Source organism: Podarcis pityusensis, assembly GCF_964106645.2.
Source record: "Podarcis pityusensis genome assembly, chromosome: 9".
Lineage (NCBI taxonomy): Eukaryota > Metazoa > Chordata > Lepidosauria > Squamata > Lacertidae > Podarcis > Podarcis pityusensis.
The window spans coordinates 61,222,046-61,241,443 of record NC_138034.1 but is presented as its reverse complement, the minus strand read 5'-3'; the positions used below and the strand labels follow the sequence as shown (position 1 = coordinate 61,241,443).

Below are 19,398 nucleotides of genomic sequence, written 5' to 3'. Positions count from 1 at the left end.
AGCAAGGGAAACCAATCCTTCTTGCCACTGCATCATCCTCATATTTCTTCCCAGCGGCAAACAGAGCAAGCCGGGTTCAGCTTTCTGCTCATTCAGCCAAGTCATTTTTCCAGTTTTCGTGAGAAACACTGAAGGTCTTCCCAGAGAGATTCTGTCGGGATTGCTTGTCTGATGATAAAAGCAGAGCCGATGGCATTATCTGCTGTATTATGCACGTTCCTTTGCTTCCTACTAGAATGGAGAGAGATTTCCACTCTCCCTTCCATCTGTGTTGGATTGCTAAAGGATAGCTGGGATGTGTAATACAGAAAAGACAAATGGGTGACGAATTCACTGTCCAATGCATCTACATGGCAACTGAGGATGAAAAATAAATGGATATTCAGTTCCCTCCGTGAGCTGCTCCTTTTGCCCATTTTTCTTTACCATTTTGGAGATAGCTGAATAACATGGTGGAGGTCCGGGAGGGGAAGAAATGCGTAATATTCTATTTGGAGTTTGGGAAATGTTATTATCTCATAATTTTGAAGGTATATCTATTTCGCAATGGCCCCGTGTTGCTTCCTCCACGGATGGTGGACCTGTAGAAGTTGCCTGACTTCAGCTTCTGTGGGAGCTTTTCCTGCAGCACATCAGCTCTCTGTAGCAAACATCTGGATTTCATGGGGTTGAATAATGGTAGCCTGGTGGGTTGATCAGCCATCAGCTGGGAATGATGGGAGTTGCAGTCCAACAACATCTGGAGAGCACCTGCATTGACTACCTTTGGCTTACTTTCTCCAGCACTGAAACATTGCTGTGCAACCTGTTCTTAAGTGATCAAACAACATTATAATCAAATGCTTGTTTGCTTTTGATGACTTTTGAAAGCTTGTTTTCTTTAGTTTAAAGTTCTATAAAAGTGGGAGCGGTGGATGGTGGGAAGAGAATCGACTTTGTGTTTTGCTGCCAACGAAGCTGAAACCTCAATAGAATCCACCTCAGGCTTTATTCAAACATCACCAGTGGGGTTTTTTAAAGATTAGCCGCCATTTCCAGCCTTCGCCTTTCATCTGAAGCTTCAAAATTGCTTTACCCATTCTTGATCTTTGTAAATCCTGACACTGTCTGCTTATTAGAAGGAAGCACATAGATCGGGATTTACAGACATTTAACGCAGGATCAAGGAAACACACATCTGTGTGTGATTCAAAAATGGTCTGCTTTATCCTTGTGACTAGCATTTTGAGGTGAGATCCCTCAAAAATAATTCAATGGTCACAGCCCAGAATTTGAGATTCCCCCCCCCAAAAAAACAGCATACAGCCTGTTATGTGTGACTATACATTCCAAGTAGGGATGCAAGAATTTCCTTTGTGTGCCCCAAAGGGACTCAAACTTTTGCCTATGCTTCAAGGAAATGCATGTGCAGAATCAGTGCTTTCTATGGCCTCCTAGTGAGCTCATGCAAAATCTTTGGGGGTGTGGGGGGACCTGTTCCTTCTTCTTCCACCACCATTGCTAGGGACCTCCCAACTTAACCTAGGGCAGAGGAAGTGGGATATAATGATGGCGGCTCCAGCTCCTCAGCGAATCCTTTCTTCCCACTGAGGACTGGGCTGGGATATGTCCTAGTATCTTGCTAAAGCTCTCCAGGGCAAAGTCACCAGTTTCTATTGCACCATGGTGATTGACAGTATAATAATGATGGTTAGCTGAAAAAGATGCTTCTCATTGTGAAGATACACTTGTCCTGACTGAGGGCTGTGCTGTACAACTAGATGTCCATGTGAGCAGAAACTTCCCTGTCTATTTCAGTGTCAGGAAAATGGCCCTTTGTCAATACAAATATCAGGAGGGAGCAAAGTTTTGACTCCTGCAAGCCTTACCTTTCATTACCTCCCTAGTGCATAGCCTTCAACTATACCTATTTTAACAGGTACACTGCTTATTTTCTCACTATGTGCAATGCTTGCTGGTGTGCACTGAATTCTCACCTTATACTGCAGGTGACCTGCCAAGTGTGGCATTCAAAAAGACAATTTTGAATGGGTTGTACTGGGGTTTTGTTTTCGTGTGTGTGTGTGTTGCAAGTGTGATCAGCTTGAACATTGAAAAAGCTTTGCATTTGTCAAAGAGACGTTACATCACACACAAATTAAGTATTTGTAATGTCTGTATGAAAGCATGCTTTCTGGATTTCAAAGCAATGGAACAGTCTATTTCAAAAATGTTCTGTGGGAGCAACAGTGTCTCCAGCATTGGCCTGTGTATTGTGTGGTCTTGCTCTTTCTGGATTGTACTACCTCAAAATACAAGTGAAGGAATCACATACTGGAACGTTTCCCACATAAAAATCTATCTGGATGTAGAAAAGTAGCGTGTCAGGGAAGAGGCCGCATTAGAGGTTTTTCTTCCCCTGACACTCTAGCATTCTACTGGCAGAGACATTTTGATGCTGTGTTGCATCTGCATTTCCTGTGGTACAGGCAGTGTTAGGAGGTGGCATATGATATTTCTGAACACGGTGCTTGGCCCTCATGTTGCTTGGCCCTCAAGAAACTTAGTGGAAAAGTTGGGAACACAGTTATCTGAGATCACTTGTGTGCATGTTTGTAACTTACAAGGAGAGAGCATGTTTTCCCTCTCCTGGCTCTTCTTTTGTCTGCGTTCCTGATAGATGGTGTTTATCCTCCATAAAATGTGTGCAGCTCTGTCTCAACATATGGACAATTCATTAGAAGAGTAAAATCTTCTATGTAAAGTGCTTTGCCAGCACAGGCAGCCTCTTATTTTATGAGTGGAATAGAGACCTCTGAGGATCATCCTTCCCAGCGTTATGTTCCTGTAGGACGTAACATGACACGGTGCGCTCATAAGTCCTGACGAAGGTTGGAGCTGCAGTTTTTTCCCCCCTCGGGGCTGTGATTCCGACTTCTGGTTCTGTATGCGTAAAAATAATTATGTCCTTAAAAAAAAACAACCAAAAAAAACCCCAGAGGGAATCCACGGTGTCTTGCGTATGCTGAATTAAAACCGGCAGTGTCAGCAGTTAAAAGAAAGAAAGAAATCTTCTGTGGCCTTTTTTTTTTTTTTTTTTTTTTGCTGAAAAAGCAGCATTTTTGGGGTGCTTTTTTCAACCAGGAATGTAGCATGAGTGGGAGAGCTGATGCAGTCCAGTGGTACCTCTGGTTATGAACTTAATTTGTTCCGGTGGTCCGTTCTTAACCTGAAACCGTTCTTAACCTGAGGTACCACTTTAGCTAATGGAGCCTCTGTCTGCTGCTGCGCCGCTTGCACACGATTTCTGTTCTCATCCTGGGGCAAAGTTCTTAACCTGAGGTACTACTTCCGGGTTAGCGGAGTCTGTAACCCGAAGTGTTTGTAACCCGAGGTGTTTGTAACCTGAGGCACCACTGTATATCATAAGAGCTGGCAAGCCCCTGGTTCAGGTTATCCCTCAGGCAAGACTCCATTTTAGGTGGTCTCATGTGAGCGCATGTCTATGAAGCTCGATATCCCATCTTTATTTCACACATTAAGGCTGACTCCAGGTTGCAGTGGGGGGTCTAGCAAAATCCTAGAGTACCTAAATGTAATATCGCTTGGGGCATTAGAAATCAAAACTGCGGCTTGTATTGGGCTATGTTGAGTATCCTAGGGCAGGCAGCAATGCTGGTAGGTCCTGACAGGACCATTGGAAGACCCAGTATTTGCTCCAGGGTCCCGGGTTCCCCACCAGTTTTGATAGGGATAAACACAGGTTAATGTTTTGGCTGTTAAATCCAGAACTCTCCCCAAGCTCTTGATCAGCATCCTTCCGTTTCTCCATCTCTCTTTCCCTTCCCTTCCTCTGATGCAAAGTCTCTGCTGTTATGTTCACACCATAAAGCAGTATGGTACCAATTTTTAAACAGTCGTTGCTTCCTCCAAAGAATTCTGGGAACTGTAGCTTGCTGTGGGTGCTGAAAGTTGTTAGCAGCTCACAGAGCTACTTTTCCCTGTGAAGAGGTTTGTTAAACCACTCTGGGGAACAGGAGTCGCCTAATAACTCTCAGCACCCTTAATTTATCATAGAAACAGAAAGCTGCCTTGAAATGTCTACTGAAACAGGAAAGTGTTTGTCAAGGGGCTGGAGTCCAGCAGGGAGGGAGTCGTGTCGATTCTCGGTCAGGAGTGTACAGAGTTCAGTCTTAGTTTTATGCTTACTGAAGCACCATCAGAGCTCTACTCTCCCGTAGCCTGGCCTGCCCTCGCCTGAGATCAGTGCTTTTGTAAGGTCCACAGAAATAACCTATGAAGTGCACGGAAGGCTTGAAACAGCTACATGAATGCTGATTAACTGATGCACAGCAAACACCCATCTCTTTCGAAGCTGAAATGCTGCAGTTTGATTTCAGCAAAAGTTACAAGATGAAATTCGTGAAATGAAAAAGGCTGTGGAAAAATGATTACGTTCGAATCAGCAATTGTTCATCCGGGGGTCAGGGGTACAATCTTGCAGTAAATAAATGAGTCGCTTTTGGGGTGTTGGTTAGTGTCTCGTGCTCATTCAAATCCTTCCTTAGCTGGGAAGCTCCCTGGGTGATCCTTGGGATGCCAGCGTCTCGCTGGTTCTAGCCTCCTCTTAGGAGCTTTTTAAACTGAGGATATTTAAGATGAGAATTGCAAAGCACTGTGCACAGTGAAAACCACCATAAAAATGACAAATAATGATGGGAAATTGGAATATGAAAAGACCTAACATAAAGTTAATTTCTTCAGTGGGAAATAAACAGACTCCAAAGCTTATGTGTGATTATCGAGGCAATTTCATTTTTTTAGCTGTGGCGGTTTGGGTTGGATATTATGGTTCTGTGTTTTTGGTTGCAGAGTTTGTGGGTGCCTGGATTTAACAACTGCTGAAATTTAATCAATGCTTGGAGAAATAAACTGGAAGTCAGACCCTTAATAGCTGGGCTCAACTTCCCATGTCCAGGCCAGCCTGATAATGGCCAGAGTCGTTAAGCAGAAAAAAGAAAAGGCGGGGCAGGGACATGGGTGATTAACAAAGCAGAGAATCTGTGCAAGCTGAGAAATGGATGAGCTCAGAATCAGGTAGAAGAGCAAAGGCGAGTAGCAGAGTTTCAGGACTGCAGTTTGCCCGGTGTGCTCTAGGAAGAGGTTTCAGTCAGTAAGTGGTGATGTAATGGAGAAGCAATCTAGGTGGCTGCCTAGTGCAAAGTTAGGAGTTGTGTGACTGGGAGAACAAAGCAAGCTGCAGGACAACAGGCAAGATGTCAGATGTCTGCTTGAACCCAGGACTGAGCCTATGGGAGAAGCAGTTTACATGTGTAAACAAACCATATATCATAAAGACACCACAGTCTCCTCTGTGTCTCATTTCCAAAGGAAACATGAACCCTGGGTAAGCGCCTGGAACCCTGAAATCTCTCACTGCTGTGGAGATTGTGTTGGCGTGCAACATAAATTATGTTTTTAAAGCTGGCCTTCACAGCTTTTATTCAGCCAGTCGAGACAGCCCACCAGACATGTACTGTGGCCCATCATTCACTTGACAATGTCTGTAGTTTTGCAATCCTAGGGAGGTATCAAAAACAGGAAGTTTATTGAGCCCTGGTGGCCTCCATACATGACTGGTGCGGTAAGTTTGGCTTGGTAGACAATACGTTATACAGCTTATTTCTGGCTTTAGTTCTCAGATTTAGAATTGACTTTGAAGATCGTTGGGTTTGTTTACATGGGCATTTATTCTGAGGTAATAGTTCTGTCATTTTCTTTGACCTGTGGTTTCGCTCTGTCATCCTCATCAACCTGTGGTTTGTTTAGACAATCGAAGAGAGTAAATAGATAGCTTGAGCATGTAAAGAATTAATGTTCATTTAAATGTGCGCTGCAAAAGCCCTGTTGTACAAGGGATAAAGCAAGCCTTATCTGAAGGTGGATTTAATATCATGACAAATTGTGGTGGTATGTTTGGAATGAGTAGTTGAAAAGCAGATTTTATTTTTTATTTTTTAAAAAACCCTTGTAAAATAAATTGCTTTATTAGAAAGATTGGGAAGATTTCCTAGTTGCATATTTTGTTTTCTTTTTCAAAACATCAGTTTGATTAATCTGTATTCAGATGTACTTGTTAGAATTCAATGCTGGCTGGGGAGCAGCTCTCAGGGGCGAGATGAAAAATGAACTTACAGTACTTAGGTAGAGACGCACACCATTTAACTTTATTGAGCCTAGTTTGCCTGGTTTCCTCAATAACTCCCTTATGGGTTCTGTCTTCTATAGACCCATTGAAAAAGTGCAAATGGCTCTAAAACAGCCTTTGCAAACCAGGCACTGCCTGCTGAAGTTTTGGACTACAAGTCCCATCAGCAACACCCAACACAACTGGGCAAACAGCACAAAGCATCTGGAGGGGAGCCTGGTTGGCAAAAGCTGCTCAACAGAACCAGAAAGCTGGGGTCTCTCCATTGCTTATTCAGTTCTCCATGGATAGCTGCTCATTTTTTGTTTGTTTTGACTGATATGTAAAGTTAACTCAGTGTTTCTCAAACTTGGGTTGCCTACTGTTGTTGGACTACAAGCCCCATTGTCCCTGACCACTGGTGCTGCTAGCTAGGGATGATGGGAGTTATAGTCCAACAACACCTGGTGACCAAAGTTTGAGAAACACTACGTTAACTGTAGACATACTTTTTAGGGGTAATATCTGGATACAGTCGTCCCTTGGTTCTCGAATTCAATCTGTTCTGGAAGTCTGTTCGACTCCCGGAACAGTTCGAGAACCAAGGCGCGGCTTCTGATTGGCTGCAGGAGCTTCCTGCAAGCAATCGGAAGCCGCGTCATACATTCAGCTTCTGAAAATTGTTCGAAAACTGGAACACTCCTGGTTTTTGATCATTTGGGAGCCAAAACATACAAGTTTCAAGCTTCTGAGGTTCCACAGTATCTGAATTTTGCTGTCTTCTCCTGAGTCTGAAAGCAATAGTAACACGTCTGCTCTTCTCCACTCATACAGATTTTAACGTAGGCTGATCCTGGCCAAGGAATTGAGGTCCTGATGGGGGACTCAGGATCGAGGCGTTCGATCATTGTGTCCCGGCTGCCAATATTCAGGAGAAGTATTAGCCGGCGGCACGATTCCCTCCCGTCCTCGCCTACTTCTAGCAATACCGTTGGTGTCCACAGCTCTTCTCCCTCCAGCACCAACTCCAGCTCAGGTAGCACCGGCAAGCGCAGGAGCCTCTTCCGCACGCCTTCCATCAGCTTCCACCACCACAAGAAGGGGAGTGAACCCAAAGCTGATTCTCCAGGGCAGAACGTGGGCATTTCGAACGGTGCTCAGTCTGGCCACGGCACTTTGCAGAAGCTCGGTTTGGAGGAGCACGTGAAGCACAGAGGGAGGCATTCGGTCGGCTTTGGGAGTTCTCGGAGCAAGAAGATCACCAGGTCTTTGACGGAGGACTTTGAGAAGGGGAGGGAGCCCTCAACCAATAAAAACGTCTTCATAAATTGCATAAGATCTGGGAAGAATGAAGGGGACGACTCTGGCTTTGCAGAGGACCAAAGCAGGGCCTCCGTTAAACATTCCTCAAGGAAACTTCTCCCCAAATCCTTCTCGACACACTACAGGTTTTCTAAGCCAGTCCCTCAAAGCCAGTCCATTTCCTGCGTGCAGCCATCTTCTTGCTTGTTGGACATTAAGCCCAGTGTTGAAAGTGAGCCTGTTTCGGTGAAGTCTTCCTCCCCGTGTTCTGCTGACATAATAGAATGTGCAGGCAGTTCTTTGCAGTCGCCGCTGCTCTCTGCTGACCTGACCACGGTCCAGACACCTTCCGAGTTTCTAGCACTGACAGAAGATTCCGTCTCGGAGGTCGACGGACTGCCCAACTGCGGGAATTTGCACGGGGAAGCCTTTGCCCACAATGTTTCTACCTCTCAAATCTTCCTCAATCCCATTACTGCTGCTGTTGCTGCCACTGCTCCTCCTCTTCCTCCTCCTGTTCTTTTAAGGAAGATGGATCATGCAGAAAGTGTTCCTCATTGTGCTGTTCTATCGCCCAGAAGTCACAGGGCCAGAAGTGGACTGCTCAATGAAAATAGTGCCATATCTGAAACCCTCGATTCTAATCGAAACCATGCAAAAGTATTATTGCAAGAGCTTCCTGCTAAACAGACCAGCCATCCCGAAGAAGCAAACTCAGGAGCTGAAGCACAATTAAAACCCTTTGTCTTAAACCAGGGGGAAGTAACTGAATGTTCCCCTAAAGCACAGGGACTACCTAGAGACCAACAAGAAGTTAAAGCACTGGAACATATTAGAGAAACCATCCCAGTAATTGAGTCGAAGATTATTCCTTTGTCTTCAGAACCGCAGCCTTTTCAAGCCCAGCAAGCATATGAAATAAAAGGTACAAATAATAACTTTTCTGTTGTCTCCTATATAACTGGGTGGAAGTTTTGAAGTATATTTAAATGGCATTCAGCTAGGGGCTGTCGTCTAGGCCTTTGGTGTCTGTGGGCTAAAGTTCCTAGAGAAATGTCAAATGAAGGAATTATGGTAATTTCCACCTATAGGCTGTGGGTTAAACCACAGAGCCTAGGACTTGCCGATCAGAATGTTGGCGGTTCAAATCCCCGTGACGGGGTGAGCTCCCGTTGCTCGGTCCCAGCTCCTGCCAACCTAGCAGTTCGAAAGCATGTCAAAGTGCAAGCAGATAAATAGGTACCACTCCAGCGGGAAGGTAAACGGCGTTTCCGTGTGCTGCTCTGGTTCGCCAGAAGCGGCTTAGTTATGCTGGCCACATGACCCGGAAGCTGTACGCCGGCTCCCTTGGCCAATAAAGTGAGATGAGCGCCACAACCCCAGAGGCTGTCATGACTGGACCTAATGAGAGACCTAGAGAGCCAGCGTGGTGTAGTGGTTAAGAGCGGTAGTCTTGTAATCTGGGAAACCGGGTTCGCGTCTCCGCTCCTCCACATGCAGCTGCTGGGTGACCTTGGGCCAGTCACACTTCTCTGAAGTCTCTCAGCCCCACTCACCTCACAGAGTGTTTGTTGTGGGGGAGGAAGGGAAAGGAGAATGTTAGCCGCTTTGAGACTCCTGAAAGGGAGTGAAAGGCGGGATATCAAATCCAAACTCTTCTTCTTCTTCTAATGGTCAGGGGTCCCTTTACCTTTACCACCTATTATGGCCCTGGAAGACTTGGCATGCTGCACTTTTGAAATGGCACTGAGTAGTGGATCAATATTATAGAAAGGCTGATTTGCAGCCCAGGGCCCAGATGGACAAAATTATTATGCAGTGCTGGGGTAGAGAACCTGTAGCCTTCCAGGTGCTGTTGGACTCCAGCTCTTGCCAGCCCAAGCCAGCATGGCAAATGGCTGAGGAGGCTGCTGGGAATTGTAGACCAGCACCATCTGGAAGGTTGCTGGTTCCCCACCTCTGATCTCGTGTGAAAGGGTGCACATTCAAAATAAGACAAAATACTTAGGAGGAGCATGGGAGGGGAAGTAAATTACTATTCCTATGGCTTTCACCAGAGTGGACATTTTCTGCACTGCACATTTCTTCCTTCTCTGTCTGTAAGATGCTCTGAGTTTGCATTACCCCTTTCTCCTGATTATCACTGGAGTCCATTTTGTCACCAGTTCCTGTCAAGGTACAGGCATATTTTATGAATATTAATGTGTAGAATTTATAGAAGCATTCGCTTGATTTACTAGCATTTTACAAAATTCACTGCGGGGAGGGAAAGGTTTTTGCAATACTTTATTTTCTTACTGTAATGGTTCTAGGGGTTGCTTGTGCGTAAGCCGGTGCTTATCTCCCTGGCTGGGTGCAAACACCTGGCTGGGTTGCCTAAGTGAACCTTTTCTGTCCGGACAGCCACTCACCTGTGGCTGACTCAATCGCTGGCAGAATCCGTCAGTGGGCGTTTCTTAAACTTCTTCCAGCAAAGAAGCTCTTTGACGCCCAGTCTCCTCCTACTCTCTCTGCGCGAAAGCCTTCTGCGCAAGGAGGGTGTAGGCAGCGGAGGACCTCTACTCTCCCCGCTGGTCCCCGGCAAGGAGTCATGGGACCGCCTCGCCGCTTCCCCCATCTGCGCCCCTTCTCCACTGGTGCTACGCTGATTCTCTTCCCTAGAAGATGGGCTGCTTCTCCCAATCCCTGGACGCTCTCTGGAATCCCTCTGACTTTTGCTCTCTCCCTCCGGCACTGATGGCAGTTCCCTGACACTTACATTTATACATCACTTAGAGAGAAACAGAGGAAGTTGCCTTATCCACTAGCTGAATGGTAGTAGCTATCCAGGGTTAGAGACCAGGGAAACTGGGGGTTGAACCTGGAACCTTCTGCGCAAGAAGTAGATGCATTACCACTGAGCTACGGCTGTTCCCACTGAACCATGGACTTTCGTCTGATTATCTTCCATCATGGAACCCAAGGAGGCATACATGGGTGTTTCTAGGGGTCACCCATCCAGGAACTGGCAAGACCCAGACCTGATTAGCTTCAACAAGATGGCAGCCTCACGTGCCGTCAGACCAAACCCTGGGACCAGTACAACCCCTCTTGCTTCTTGTTGCCTTCTCAGGAAGTGAATTATATAATTGGCCAATTCACCCAATCCTTCAGCATGTATTCCTGTACATTTCTTGTCTGAATGCAGTGCTGTGGGCCTCAGTCAAGATTCAACCTTCCACAGCTAACTTCAGAGTAACATGGTTTTGAGTTAAAGAAATGTTCAATAGCTTTTGTGGCATGTGTGCTTACTGCATCTCTCCCCTCCCCCCTTCATCCCACAGTGAATCTTGCTAGTAGTTTTAGCCCATACCGAGAAGGAAGATTCATAGAAAAACGCCTGAGATCCTCTTCAGAAGGCACTGCTGGGAGCAGCCGGATGATCTTGAAACCAAAGGATGGAAACCCAGAAGAAATGAACAGCTTGAGAAAGCAGAGAACGGGGTCTTCCTCATCTAAAATGAACAGCATGGTAGGTTTGCAGTACTTTAGCATTTGGGGACATTTTCTTCAGGTGACCATTGCTTCTTTCCCTCTTTTTCTTAGTGACAAATGGGAAGTGGGGAAAGTGACAGCTAATGTGGTATTGAAGTTTACAAAGGAATGGCAGGGTCAGGTAGTGCTCGACGAAATTTTCACAAGACGTAAAATACAAGTGGAAATCTGTAAGGAGGTTGTGAACTCCCTTTGTCTTTGTTTGCTATGCATGTTTTGAGCTACCATCCCTTCAGGTTATAATGCTGCCAGCTCCAAAGTTGATTTTGCCACTGTAACTGGCTCTGCTCCAGCTCTGAACCTGACTCTGTCTGTGGACCACCTGCCCAATTTCCTGAATAGGAGTGTGAAGCTGGGGAACACACCACATGAGATCAGATTCATCTTCTTTATTCCTTTAACAGGTACATGTGCCACACAGAAAGGTGCCTGGGGTATTGAACAAGGTGCCACATTCGTCAAGGCTGAAAGGCCAGTAAGGGACCCATCTAGCCAACAGTGCAGCCATGCTTAGTTCAAACAGACAGAGGTGCTACATGCTCCGAGTTCTCACATATGGGAGGTGGGAAGGCGGCCGACCTTGGAAAGGGGTTGCGCTCCCTGGAAGGAGCAGAATCAGAACTTGGGGATGCTCCTGGATTCAACACTGTCACCCTTGCTGACTAGGAGCGTGTTTTTTCAGCTCTGCCTAGTTTGCTAAGAGACAGCTCTGTCGGGCAGAGACAACTCGGCCAAGATACTCCATTCTCTGGTAACTTCCAGATTGCATTACTTTACTGCACTCTATGCTTTACCTTGAAGCCAACACAGAAACATCAGTGGGTTCAAAATAAAGCAGTCAGATTACTAGCTGGGGTTCCCTCTCGATCTCCCGGCTGCACTGGCTCCCAGTTAATTTCGAGGCCCAATTCAAGGCACTAAACAACTCAGACCCCAAATACCTGAAAGACTGCCACTTTCCCTACAGACCCTCTTGGGTGCTAAGATTGGCAGAGTGGACCTTGTTGGTAGCTCCTCTGCACTCAGAGACCATGTCTCTGTGTGTGTGTGTGTGTGTGTGTGTGTGTGTGTGAGAGAGAGAGAGAGAGAGAGAGAGAGAGAGAGAGAGAGAGAGAGGAGAGGGCCTTCTTTGTGGCAGCCCCTAAGTTATGGCACTCCTTCCCCACAGTGGCTCATCTGGCACCATCACTGTACAGTTTCTGGTGAATACTGAAGATGTTTTTGACACTTAAGGGGTATATATTTTTAGGTCTCACCTTATGTCTGTGGTTGTAAGTTGTTTTAAGTTGTTTTAATAATTGTGTTTTAACGTTCCAACTCTCCCACGGACCTCAGGGTGAATGGTGGGCAATGTAGCAATAGTAGTAGTTTATTAATGCTTGGGCCATGGGCCATTCACATATCTGATAAATAGGTACAATACAAGAACGAACAGTATGAAATAGTGCACAAAATCACATTGCCACCTAGAACCATATAAAAACCTACATCATAACGATACTACGTAAATCACATGTAACATATATAAACCTTTCCTGCCAACCTAGCAGTTCGAAAGCAAGTCAAAATGCAAGTAGATAAATAGGTACCGCTCGGGCGGGAAGGTAAACGGCATTTCCGTGTGCTGCTCTGGTTCGCCAGAAGTGGCTTAGTCATGCTGGCCACATGACCCGGAAGCTGTACGCTGGCTCCCTTGGCCAATAAAGCGAGATGAGTGCCGCAACCCCAGAGTCGGCCCCGACTGGACCTAATGGTCAGGCGTCCCTTTACCTTATATATAAACCTTACATACTGTAAGGGTGAAGTTTAATACAGATAAAAACATTAGTTATTTAAAAATATTATGGTTAAATAAGAGCACCCCGAAAGCAGCCAACTGCAATCTCATTAATAGCTCTTTCCTGGATTTCCATTGAAGCTAGGGCAAAAAGAGAGACCTTGTGAGTTACCCTAAGACCAGTGCCTGACAAGAGGTATAAAATCTTTTCTGGAATGGCATTGGAATATAGTGGGTAATACAACAACAACAACAGAATACAATAACATAAATAAAGCTAGATATGAACAGTGATCCATCTAATACAGCATCCTATTTTTCATACTGCCCAACGTCTCTGGGAAGCACCCAAGCAGGGAATGAACACAATAACCTCTCATTATTGCTCCCCGACAAAAGGATGATTTGGCGGCAGACTTGTACTCTGCCTGCAGGTTTCCTGCAGCTATCATTAGTAGTAGTTGTGGATAGACTTTCCCTCCATGAATTTTATTAATAGTTTGTTTGAGCCATTTAAACTCGTGGCCGCCCCCCATGTCTTGTGGAAGCAAATTCCATCACTTCGTCTTGTGTGCACCATGAGCACCTTACTACATTGAAGCATTTATTGAAGCCTGGAGGAAAATGTTGAATACAAAATGGACTTGAAGACCTTTGGAAAGTTGGGAGAAACAGGAGGATTAAACTAGCCCGCAGTGGAGTTTGATGTTTTTCCTGAAGAGGGCAGCATTGCCTTTATTTTAATTTATGTTTACTTTTTTTTAAAGCTATTTTTGTAAATATAAATACAGTAGCTGGAGTTATCCAGTTCTTGGTATCTCCGAAGAAGGTGTTTTGTTCTACGGAAGCTTTGCAGCAAGTGCTCTTCAGGCACAAATGAAAGAGAGCCCTTTAAGATCCTTTTTGTTTTGTTTTGTTTTGTCCTTGTCACTGTCAGTAAGGGATGGCTTCCCTTTGCCTTGAGCGGCGAGGGAATAGCTGGATCCAGAAGGACTGATAAGATAGCAGGTTTTGTCAGAATGTTAAGCTAGAGAGCAAAATGGGACCAATGTTGGATAGGGGAAGACATGAAACAGTGTCTAATGTGTTCTTTCTCGAAACGTCTAACCGATTGAAGTCTTCCTTCAGGAGGGCCAGCCGTTTTGTATATAGCCTCGGAACTCGAGCTTGGATGCACAAGCATCAAATGAGAGTATGTGTTTGCAATAGAGCCCTCTGTGCCTGTTGTCCATCATAACCTAAGCTTATTGCTAGGAGATCCAGAGACTGATCGAGTCAATTTCTATGCCGCCTTTCCACAACGATCCATGCCCAAAGCAGTTTACAACAAACACACACTTATTACACTAAGGAGTTTAGGTTGGAGGGGAGCCAGCAGGAGAAAGCAGTTCGCAAAACAAATCAATAAATTAAAAGAAGACAAGAACCAACATTTTAGCAAACATAAATTCGGTGTTACAGATGAAACAATTCTGACTTAACATATATAAACAGAAAGTCAAAGTTGATGGATGTGGGTCTTATTACACTTCAGGGAGCCTTGGCAGCTTGGCTTAGATATGGTTCAGAAGTGGGAGAGATCCCTGTAGCAATAAATTTATGACTCCTGTGCAAGAAAAGACCATAGGTACCATGAAATACTCTCCAATGCCAGTTACAGATAGGTAGCCGTGTTGGTCTGCCATAGTCAAAATAAAAAAAATCCTTCCAGTAGCACCTTTAAGACCAACTAAGTTAGTTCTTGGTATGAGCTTTCGTGTGCAAGCACACGAAAATGGTATCTGAAGAAGTGTGCTTGCACACGAAAGCTCATACCAAGAACTAACTTAGTTGGTCTTAAAGGTGCTACTGGAAGGATTTTTTTTATTTTCTCCAATGCCATTCACTCCCACTCCCCAATTATTCAGTCTATTTATTGGAGTCTTTTACTTCCTGTTTGCTTTTGGTCATTATATCACGTGGATGGTGGTTGGCATTTCACAACACCTGTTTTAAAGTTTCTTCCCCACTTCTCTCCAAATGGTCATCCCTGCAGTAATTTACCTATTCCACAAGATGTCAATGTTACTCTTATTTTCTAATGCACATCTCTCTCAGACACCGAAAGCTATACACCCTAAGTATCGGAGAGAAATGTGTGTGGATTAGTTAGTCCAGGCAAGCACAAATGTTATCAGTATGAGCTTCTCCACACACATGGATTTGAGCTTTATTCCAGTTATTTCCTCTACCTGTCTATTTATCTGAAGGTATGAGTCAAGTTTGCTTCCACAACCTGAGGAGCTCAGATCCTCAGGGAAGTAACTAATGGGGTCCTCCCAGCATGGATATGTTTCAAAATAAAGGCAGCGTGCAGGCTTGGCATCAGCAGGTTTGCAGGTTTAAAAAGGAAATAAAAACACACAACTGGCTCCATCTGGCCGCCATATTCGTTTTGGCCAAATAAGTAAGTTTAATGTAATCGAGGAATGTAATGTAATTGAGGAAATGGCCGCCACCTACAGCAATCTGAGGACAATCTGAGGGCCTCATGCCTTCATGAGCAGCCTTCCAGGAGCAACACGTCAGAGGTGGGCAGAGCCAGTGGTGAAAAGCAGGCAGAGCAAAGGATGTAATTATCACCTCTTGTACATTCATGCAGATGTGAACAAGTCAGAGGTCCGTCCCCCCATCCTTCCCTCCACCCAGTCAAGCAAGCAACATTATTATAATTCAAGGACACATTCCAGCCAAGCTAAAGCACTTGGAGGAAGGTACAAAGCAGGACTGATGAGGAGTGTGGCCTGGTGAAGACGTGTGGCAGGGGGAGAGCACTGAGGGCTAGACAGAGAAGCTTAGGTAAAGGTAAAGGGACCCCTGACCATTAGATCCAGTCGTGGCCGACTCTGGGGTTGCAGCGCTCATCTCGCTTTATTGGCCGAGGGAGCCGGCGTACAGCTTCCAGGTCATGCGGCCAGCATGACTAAGCTGCTTCTGGCAAACCAGAGCAGTGCACGGAAACGCCGTTTACCTTCCCGCCGGAGAAGTACCTATTTATCTACTTGCACTTTGACGTGCTTTCGAACTTCTAGGTTGGCACAGAGAAGCTTACAGGGCCACATTTAGCCTGAGGTGCTCCACTGTTGCCACCAAGACACTGGGCAGCCTGTCAACACAGAAACACAGGAAGCAGCCTTATACTGAGCCAGGGTATTGGTTCCTCTAGCTCAGTATTGTCTACACCAGGGTTTCCCAAACTTGGGGGTGTGTGTCTCTCTGGCTGTTTTTGCACTACAGCTCCCATCATCCCTAGCTATCAGGACCAAAAGGCCAGGGATGATGGGAATTGTAGTCCAAAAACAGCTGGAGACCTAAGTTTGGAAAACCCTGGTCTACTTTGACGGACAGTGACTCTCAAGGGTTTCAGGCAGGACTTTTTCCTACCCCTGTTGGAGATGTCAGGGATGGAACTTGAGACCTTCTGTGTGCAAGGCAGATGCTCTTAAGTTGCAGCCCTTCAAATGAAGAACACATCAAAATAGAGGACTGTCCCTCTGCTCCTTACAGAAGAGGATGCTCTTCTGTAAAGGAGGGCACATGGCCACCCTAACATAACTTCATTTCCCTGCCTGCAGCCAGTCTGCTTTCTTTCAGAGAGGGTGCTGTGGTTCCTGGTTAGGATGCAAGCTGTCACAGCTGCTTTGCTATGAAAGGATGAGCTGTATATTATCTGATTGAGAACAACGCAGAGCTTGTAGGCAAGCAGCACTCTGGACCTCAGCACAGGGAGCACTAACTTTCAGGTGTTATTAGCATAAAAACACTGCAAAACAGCGGCCTGGGACTTGAGTGTTCTATGCGCTTCTAATTTTAAGGTCAACTCAGCCAGCAGCATTAACGCTGAAAGGCACTCTCTGGAAAACAAGAGCCTCTAGCCGAGTAGCGTTGTTGTCAAAAGTCAGATCTGCAGCACTTCGAACATTACCCAATTCAAGGTGGTTGGAGGCATTATTTGATGCGAGGGTTGTACTCTGCGTGTTTTGAAACTGCAACAGGAAGCCTGTGGTGGAGAAGGGCTGGAGTGGAGTGGGAGAGCACATGCTTTGAATGCAGATGGACTCAGGTTAAATCTCTGGCATCTTTAGGTAGGGCTGGGAAATACTCCTGTCTGGAAATGTAGAGAGACACTGCCAGTCAGGGTGAAGAATCCTGGCCTAGAGGGACATATGGTCTGACTGGGTAGAAGACAGCTTCTTAGGTTGAGGATATCGGCACAATTCCATCTCCACTTCAGATTAAATGTAGTGTTTTATGTTTCATTAGCTGTGTAGTCATAGAATTATAGAAGGGATCGAACCTGCAACCATGGCGTTATCAGCACCACACTCTAATCAACTGAGCTATCCAGTCCTGTTTTCAGCTTCTGCCAAGTCCTCAATGAGGGTTGCACACACTGGTGGTTTTGTTCCTGAAAAGAATCACAATCCAACCCATCCATGAGAATAATCAAGAGAATTCATTTGGGCATGGCTGGTGGTACTTTTGACACATATGCTTTGCTCATAATTGGTTGGTATTTTAACCCAGAGATTTATAAGCTGTTAGTACAATTCATGCAGCTGTAGTGGATTTCCTCAATAAGCATACCACTGTGATGTTTGAAGTGACTTTACTTGGTCGAACAGTGGCTGCTGGAGAACTCACAAAAGTGGAGTCCACAGGCCTATAAATTACCTCCAAATTAGCTTTACACATGCAGAGAAATGAAGTCATGTTCTCAGAGGGAAAGCATGCCTGCAGTATCAGAGCTGGGTGCTTGACTCAGGAGAAGAAGAAGAGAAGAGTTTGGATTTGATATCCCGCTTTATCACTACCCGAAGGAGTCTCAAAGCGGCTAACAATCTCCTTTCCCTTCCTCCCCCACAACAAACACTCTGTGAGGTGAATGGGGCTGAGAGACTTCAGAGAAGTGTGACTAGCCCAAGGTCACCCAGCAGCTGCATGTGGAGGAGCAGAGACGCGAACCTGGTTCACCAGATTACGAGTCTACCGCTCTTAACCACTACACCACACTGGCTCTCAGCCAGAAGAGCAGAGTGCCTACCATCTATCAAGCTAACTCATGGCTAAGTTTTCTCCGTACATACATTCTTGTCATATTCTTAATACAGTCTGAATAATCAGATTCTCCTAACAATATCCTTAATGCTGTTTGAGTAAGGGGAATCATCAGTTTCTGCTTACACAACTATGGCGCGCTACTGTTCAGGCTGCTTATAACCACACCATGGAAATCCACACCAGCATAAAAGCTGATGGTGATTCTCTGCCATGGTTAGAGTTGGGTGGGTTTGGCTTAGCAAGTCAGTTTTCCCCCTGTCAAAAACAAACAAAAAAGTAGAAGGCAATTGGAGATGAAGAGAGACAGTATTAAGAAAGAATAATATCCAGAAAGGAAGTTACATAAATATAGTTTGTCAGGAAGTAGAATATGTATTGCTGGCCACCTTTCTGTATTCTTTACAGGTGTGTTATTTGGATGGACACAGCAGACCAAAAGAATTAAAGAAAACAGTTTGTAGAAGGGCCACTGAGGCAGACCAGATTTCTAGAACTGAGAGGCAAAAAAAAATCTACCAAATGCTCAGCTGATTTTGCAAGTGCAACAAGCTAACATTGAACAGGTTAATATTTTATCCAACAGGGAAGTCTGAGGGCCATTTTCCCACCAGCTGGTAATATATGCACTGTTTGCAATAAAACCTGACAGTGCCTTCTGCAGGAAGCAATCTGATTTTGCTATGGTGTGCATAATGGCATATATACCTTCTATGTTTTCATTATTCACATCTGAAATGCTTTCCCTTGGAATGGAATAGAGATGTGCTGTTTCTGTCACCCCTTCGCAGGACAGATCTGACAGGTGAGGCAAATTGATCTCATTACCAGAGACAGATTTTAAAGAATCATTCAAAAGGAAAAGGGGTGGGGTGGGGAAAGAGAAGGTAATATAATTTCAGAGAAAATTTTGTACCACCTCACCACTGTCTTCCTCTATGCCTACTAAATGTAGAACCCAGCTCCCCCAAAGGGCTTCACACAACATATAAACAACTCATGTTATTTAGTAAAAAATACTCAGAATACTTTTTTCTGGGAAGATTTATGAGCTTATTTGTTTCTATATATATATGTGTGTGTGTGTGTGTGTGTGTGCGCGCGCGCGCATATCCTGTCAGAAACCACAATATAAAGCAATCCACAATTCAGCCAAATCACAATATTTGCAAAACACCAAGACTGGCACAGTAACAGTTGCAAAACAGCCATAAGAATTAAAACATCAAAATACCAGAAAGAGGAAATATTCAGCCTAAGGCCTCTTTAAGCAGTCATCTAAAAGTGTGAGGGAGATTTGCAGCTTATTGGCAAAGCATCCCACAAAGTGGGCACCAGTATAGAAAAGACCCTAGATATGGTCACTATCAAGCAGGCCTCACAGAGTTGAGGGATGTGTAATCCAGACCTCAGATGGCATGTGGGGAGGCTTATGTGGAAGAAGGTGGAACCCAAGATATGCTGTTCCCAGCCATTAAGTGCTTAACACATTAAGTGTGTTAACATCATTAAGTGGTTAACA

At 45.1% G+C, this 19,398-nt stretch overlaps 1 protein-coding gene across 6 annotated transcripts in view; it reads left to right on the top strand.

Moving 5' to 3' along the window:
- CCSER1 (coiled-coil serine rich protein 1) overlaps window positions 1–19,398 on the top strand; it is a 701,360-nt gene that overhangs the window by 123,462 nt on the left and 558,500 nt on the right. For all 6 annotated transcript variants that reach the window (XM_081020752.1, XM_081020751.1, XM_081020753.1 and 3 more), the window contains 2 exons: window positions 7,001–8,393; window positions 10,792–10,979. In XM_081020752.1, coding sequence (XP_080876878.1) covers window positions 7,043–8,393; window positions 10,792–10,979 — 1,539 coding nt within the window. In that variant the 5' untranslated portion in view covers window positions 7,001–7,042. The remainder of the gene's footprint in view (window positions 1–7,000; window positions 8,394–10,791; window positions 10,980–19,398) is intronic.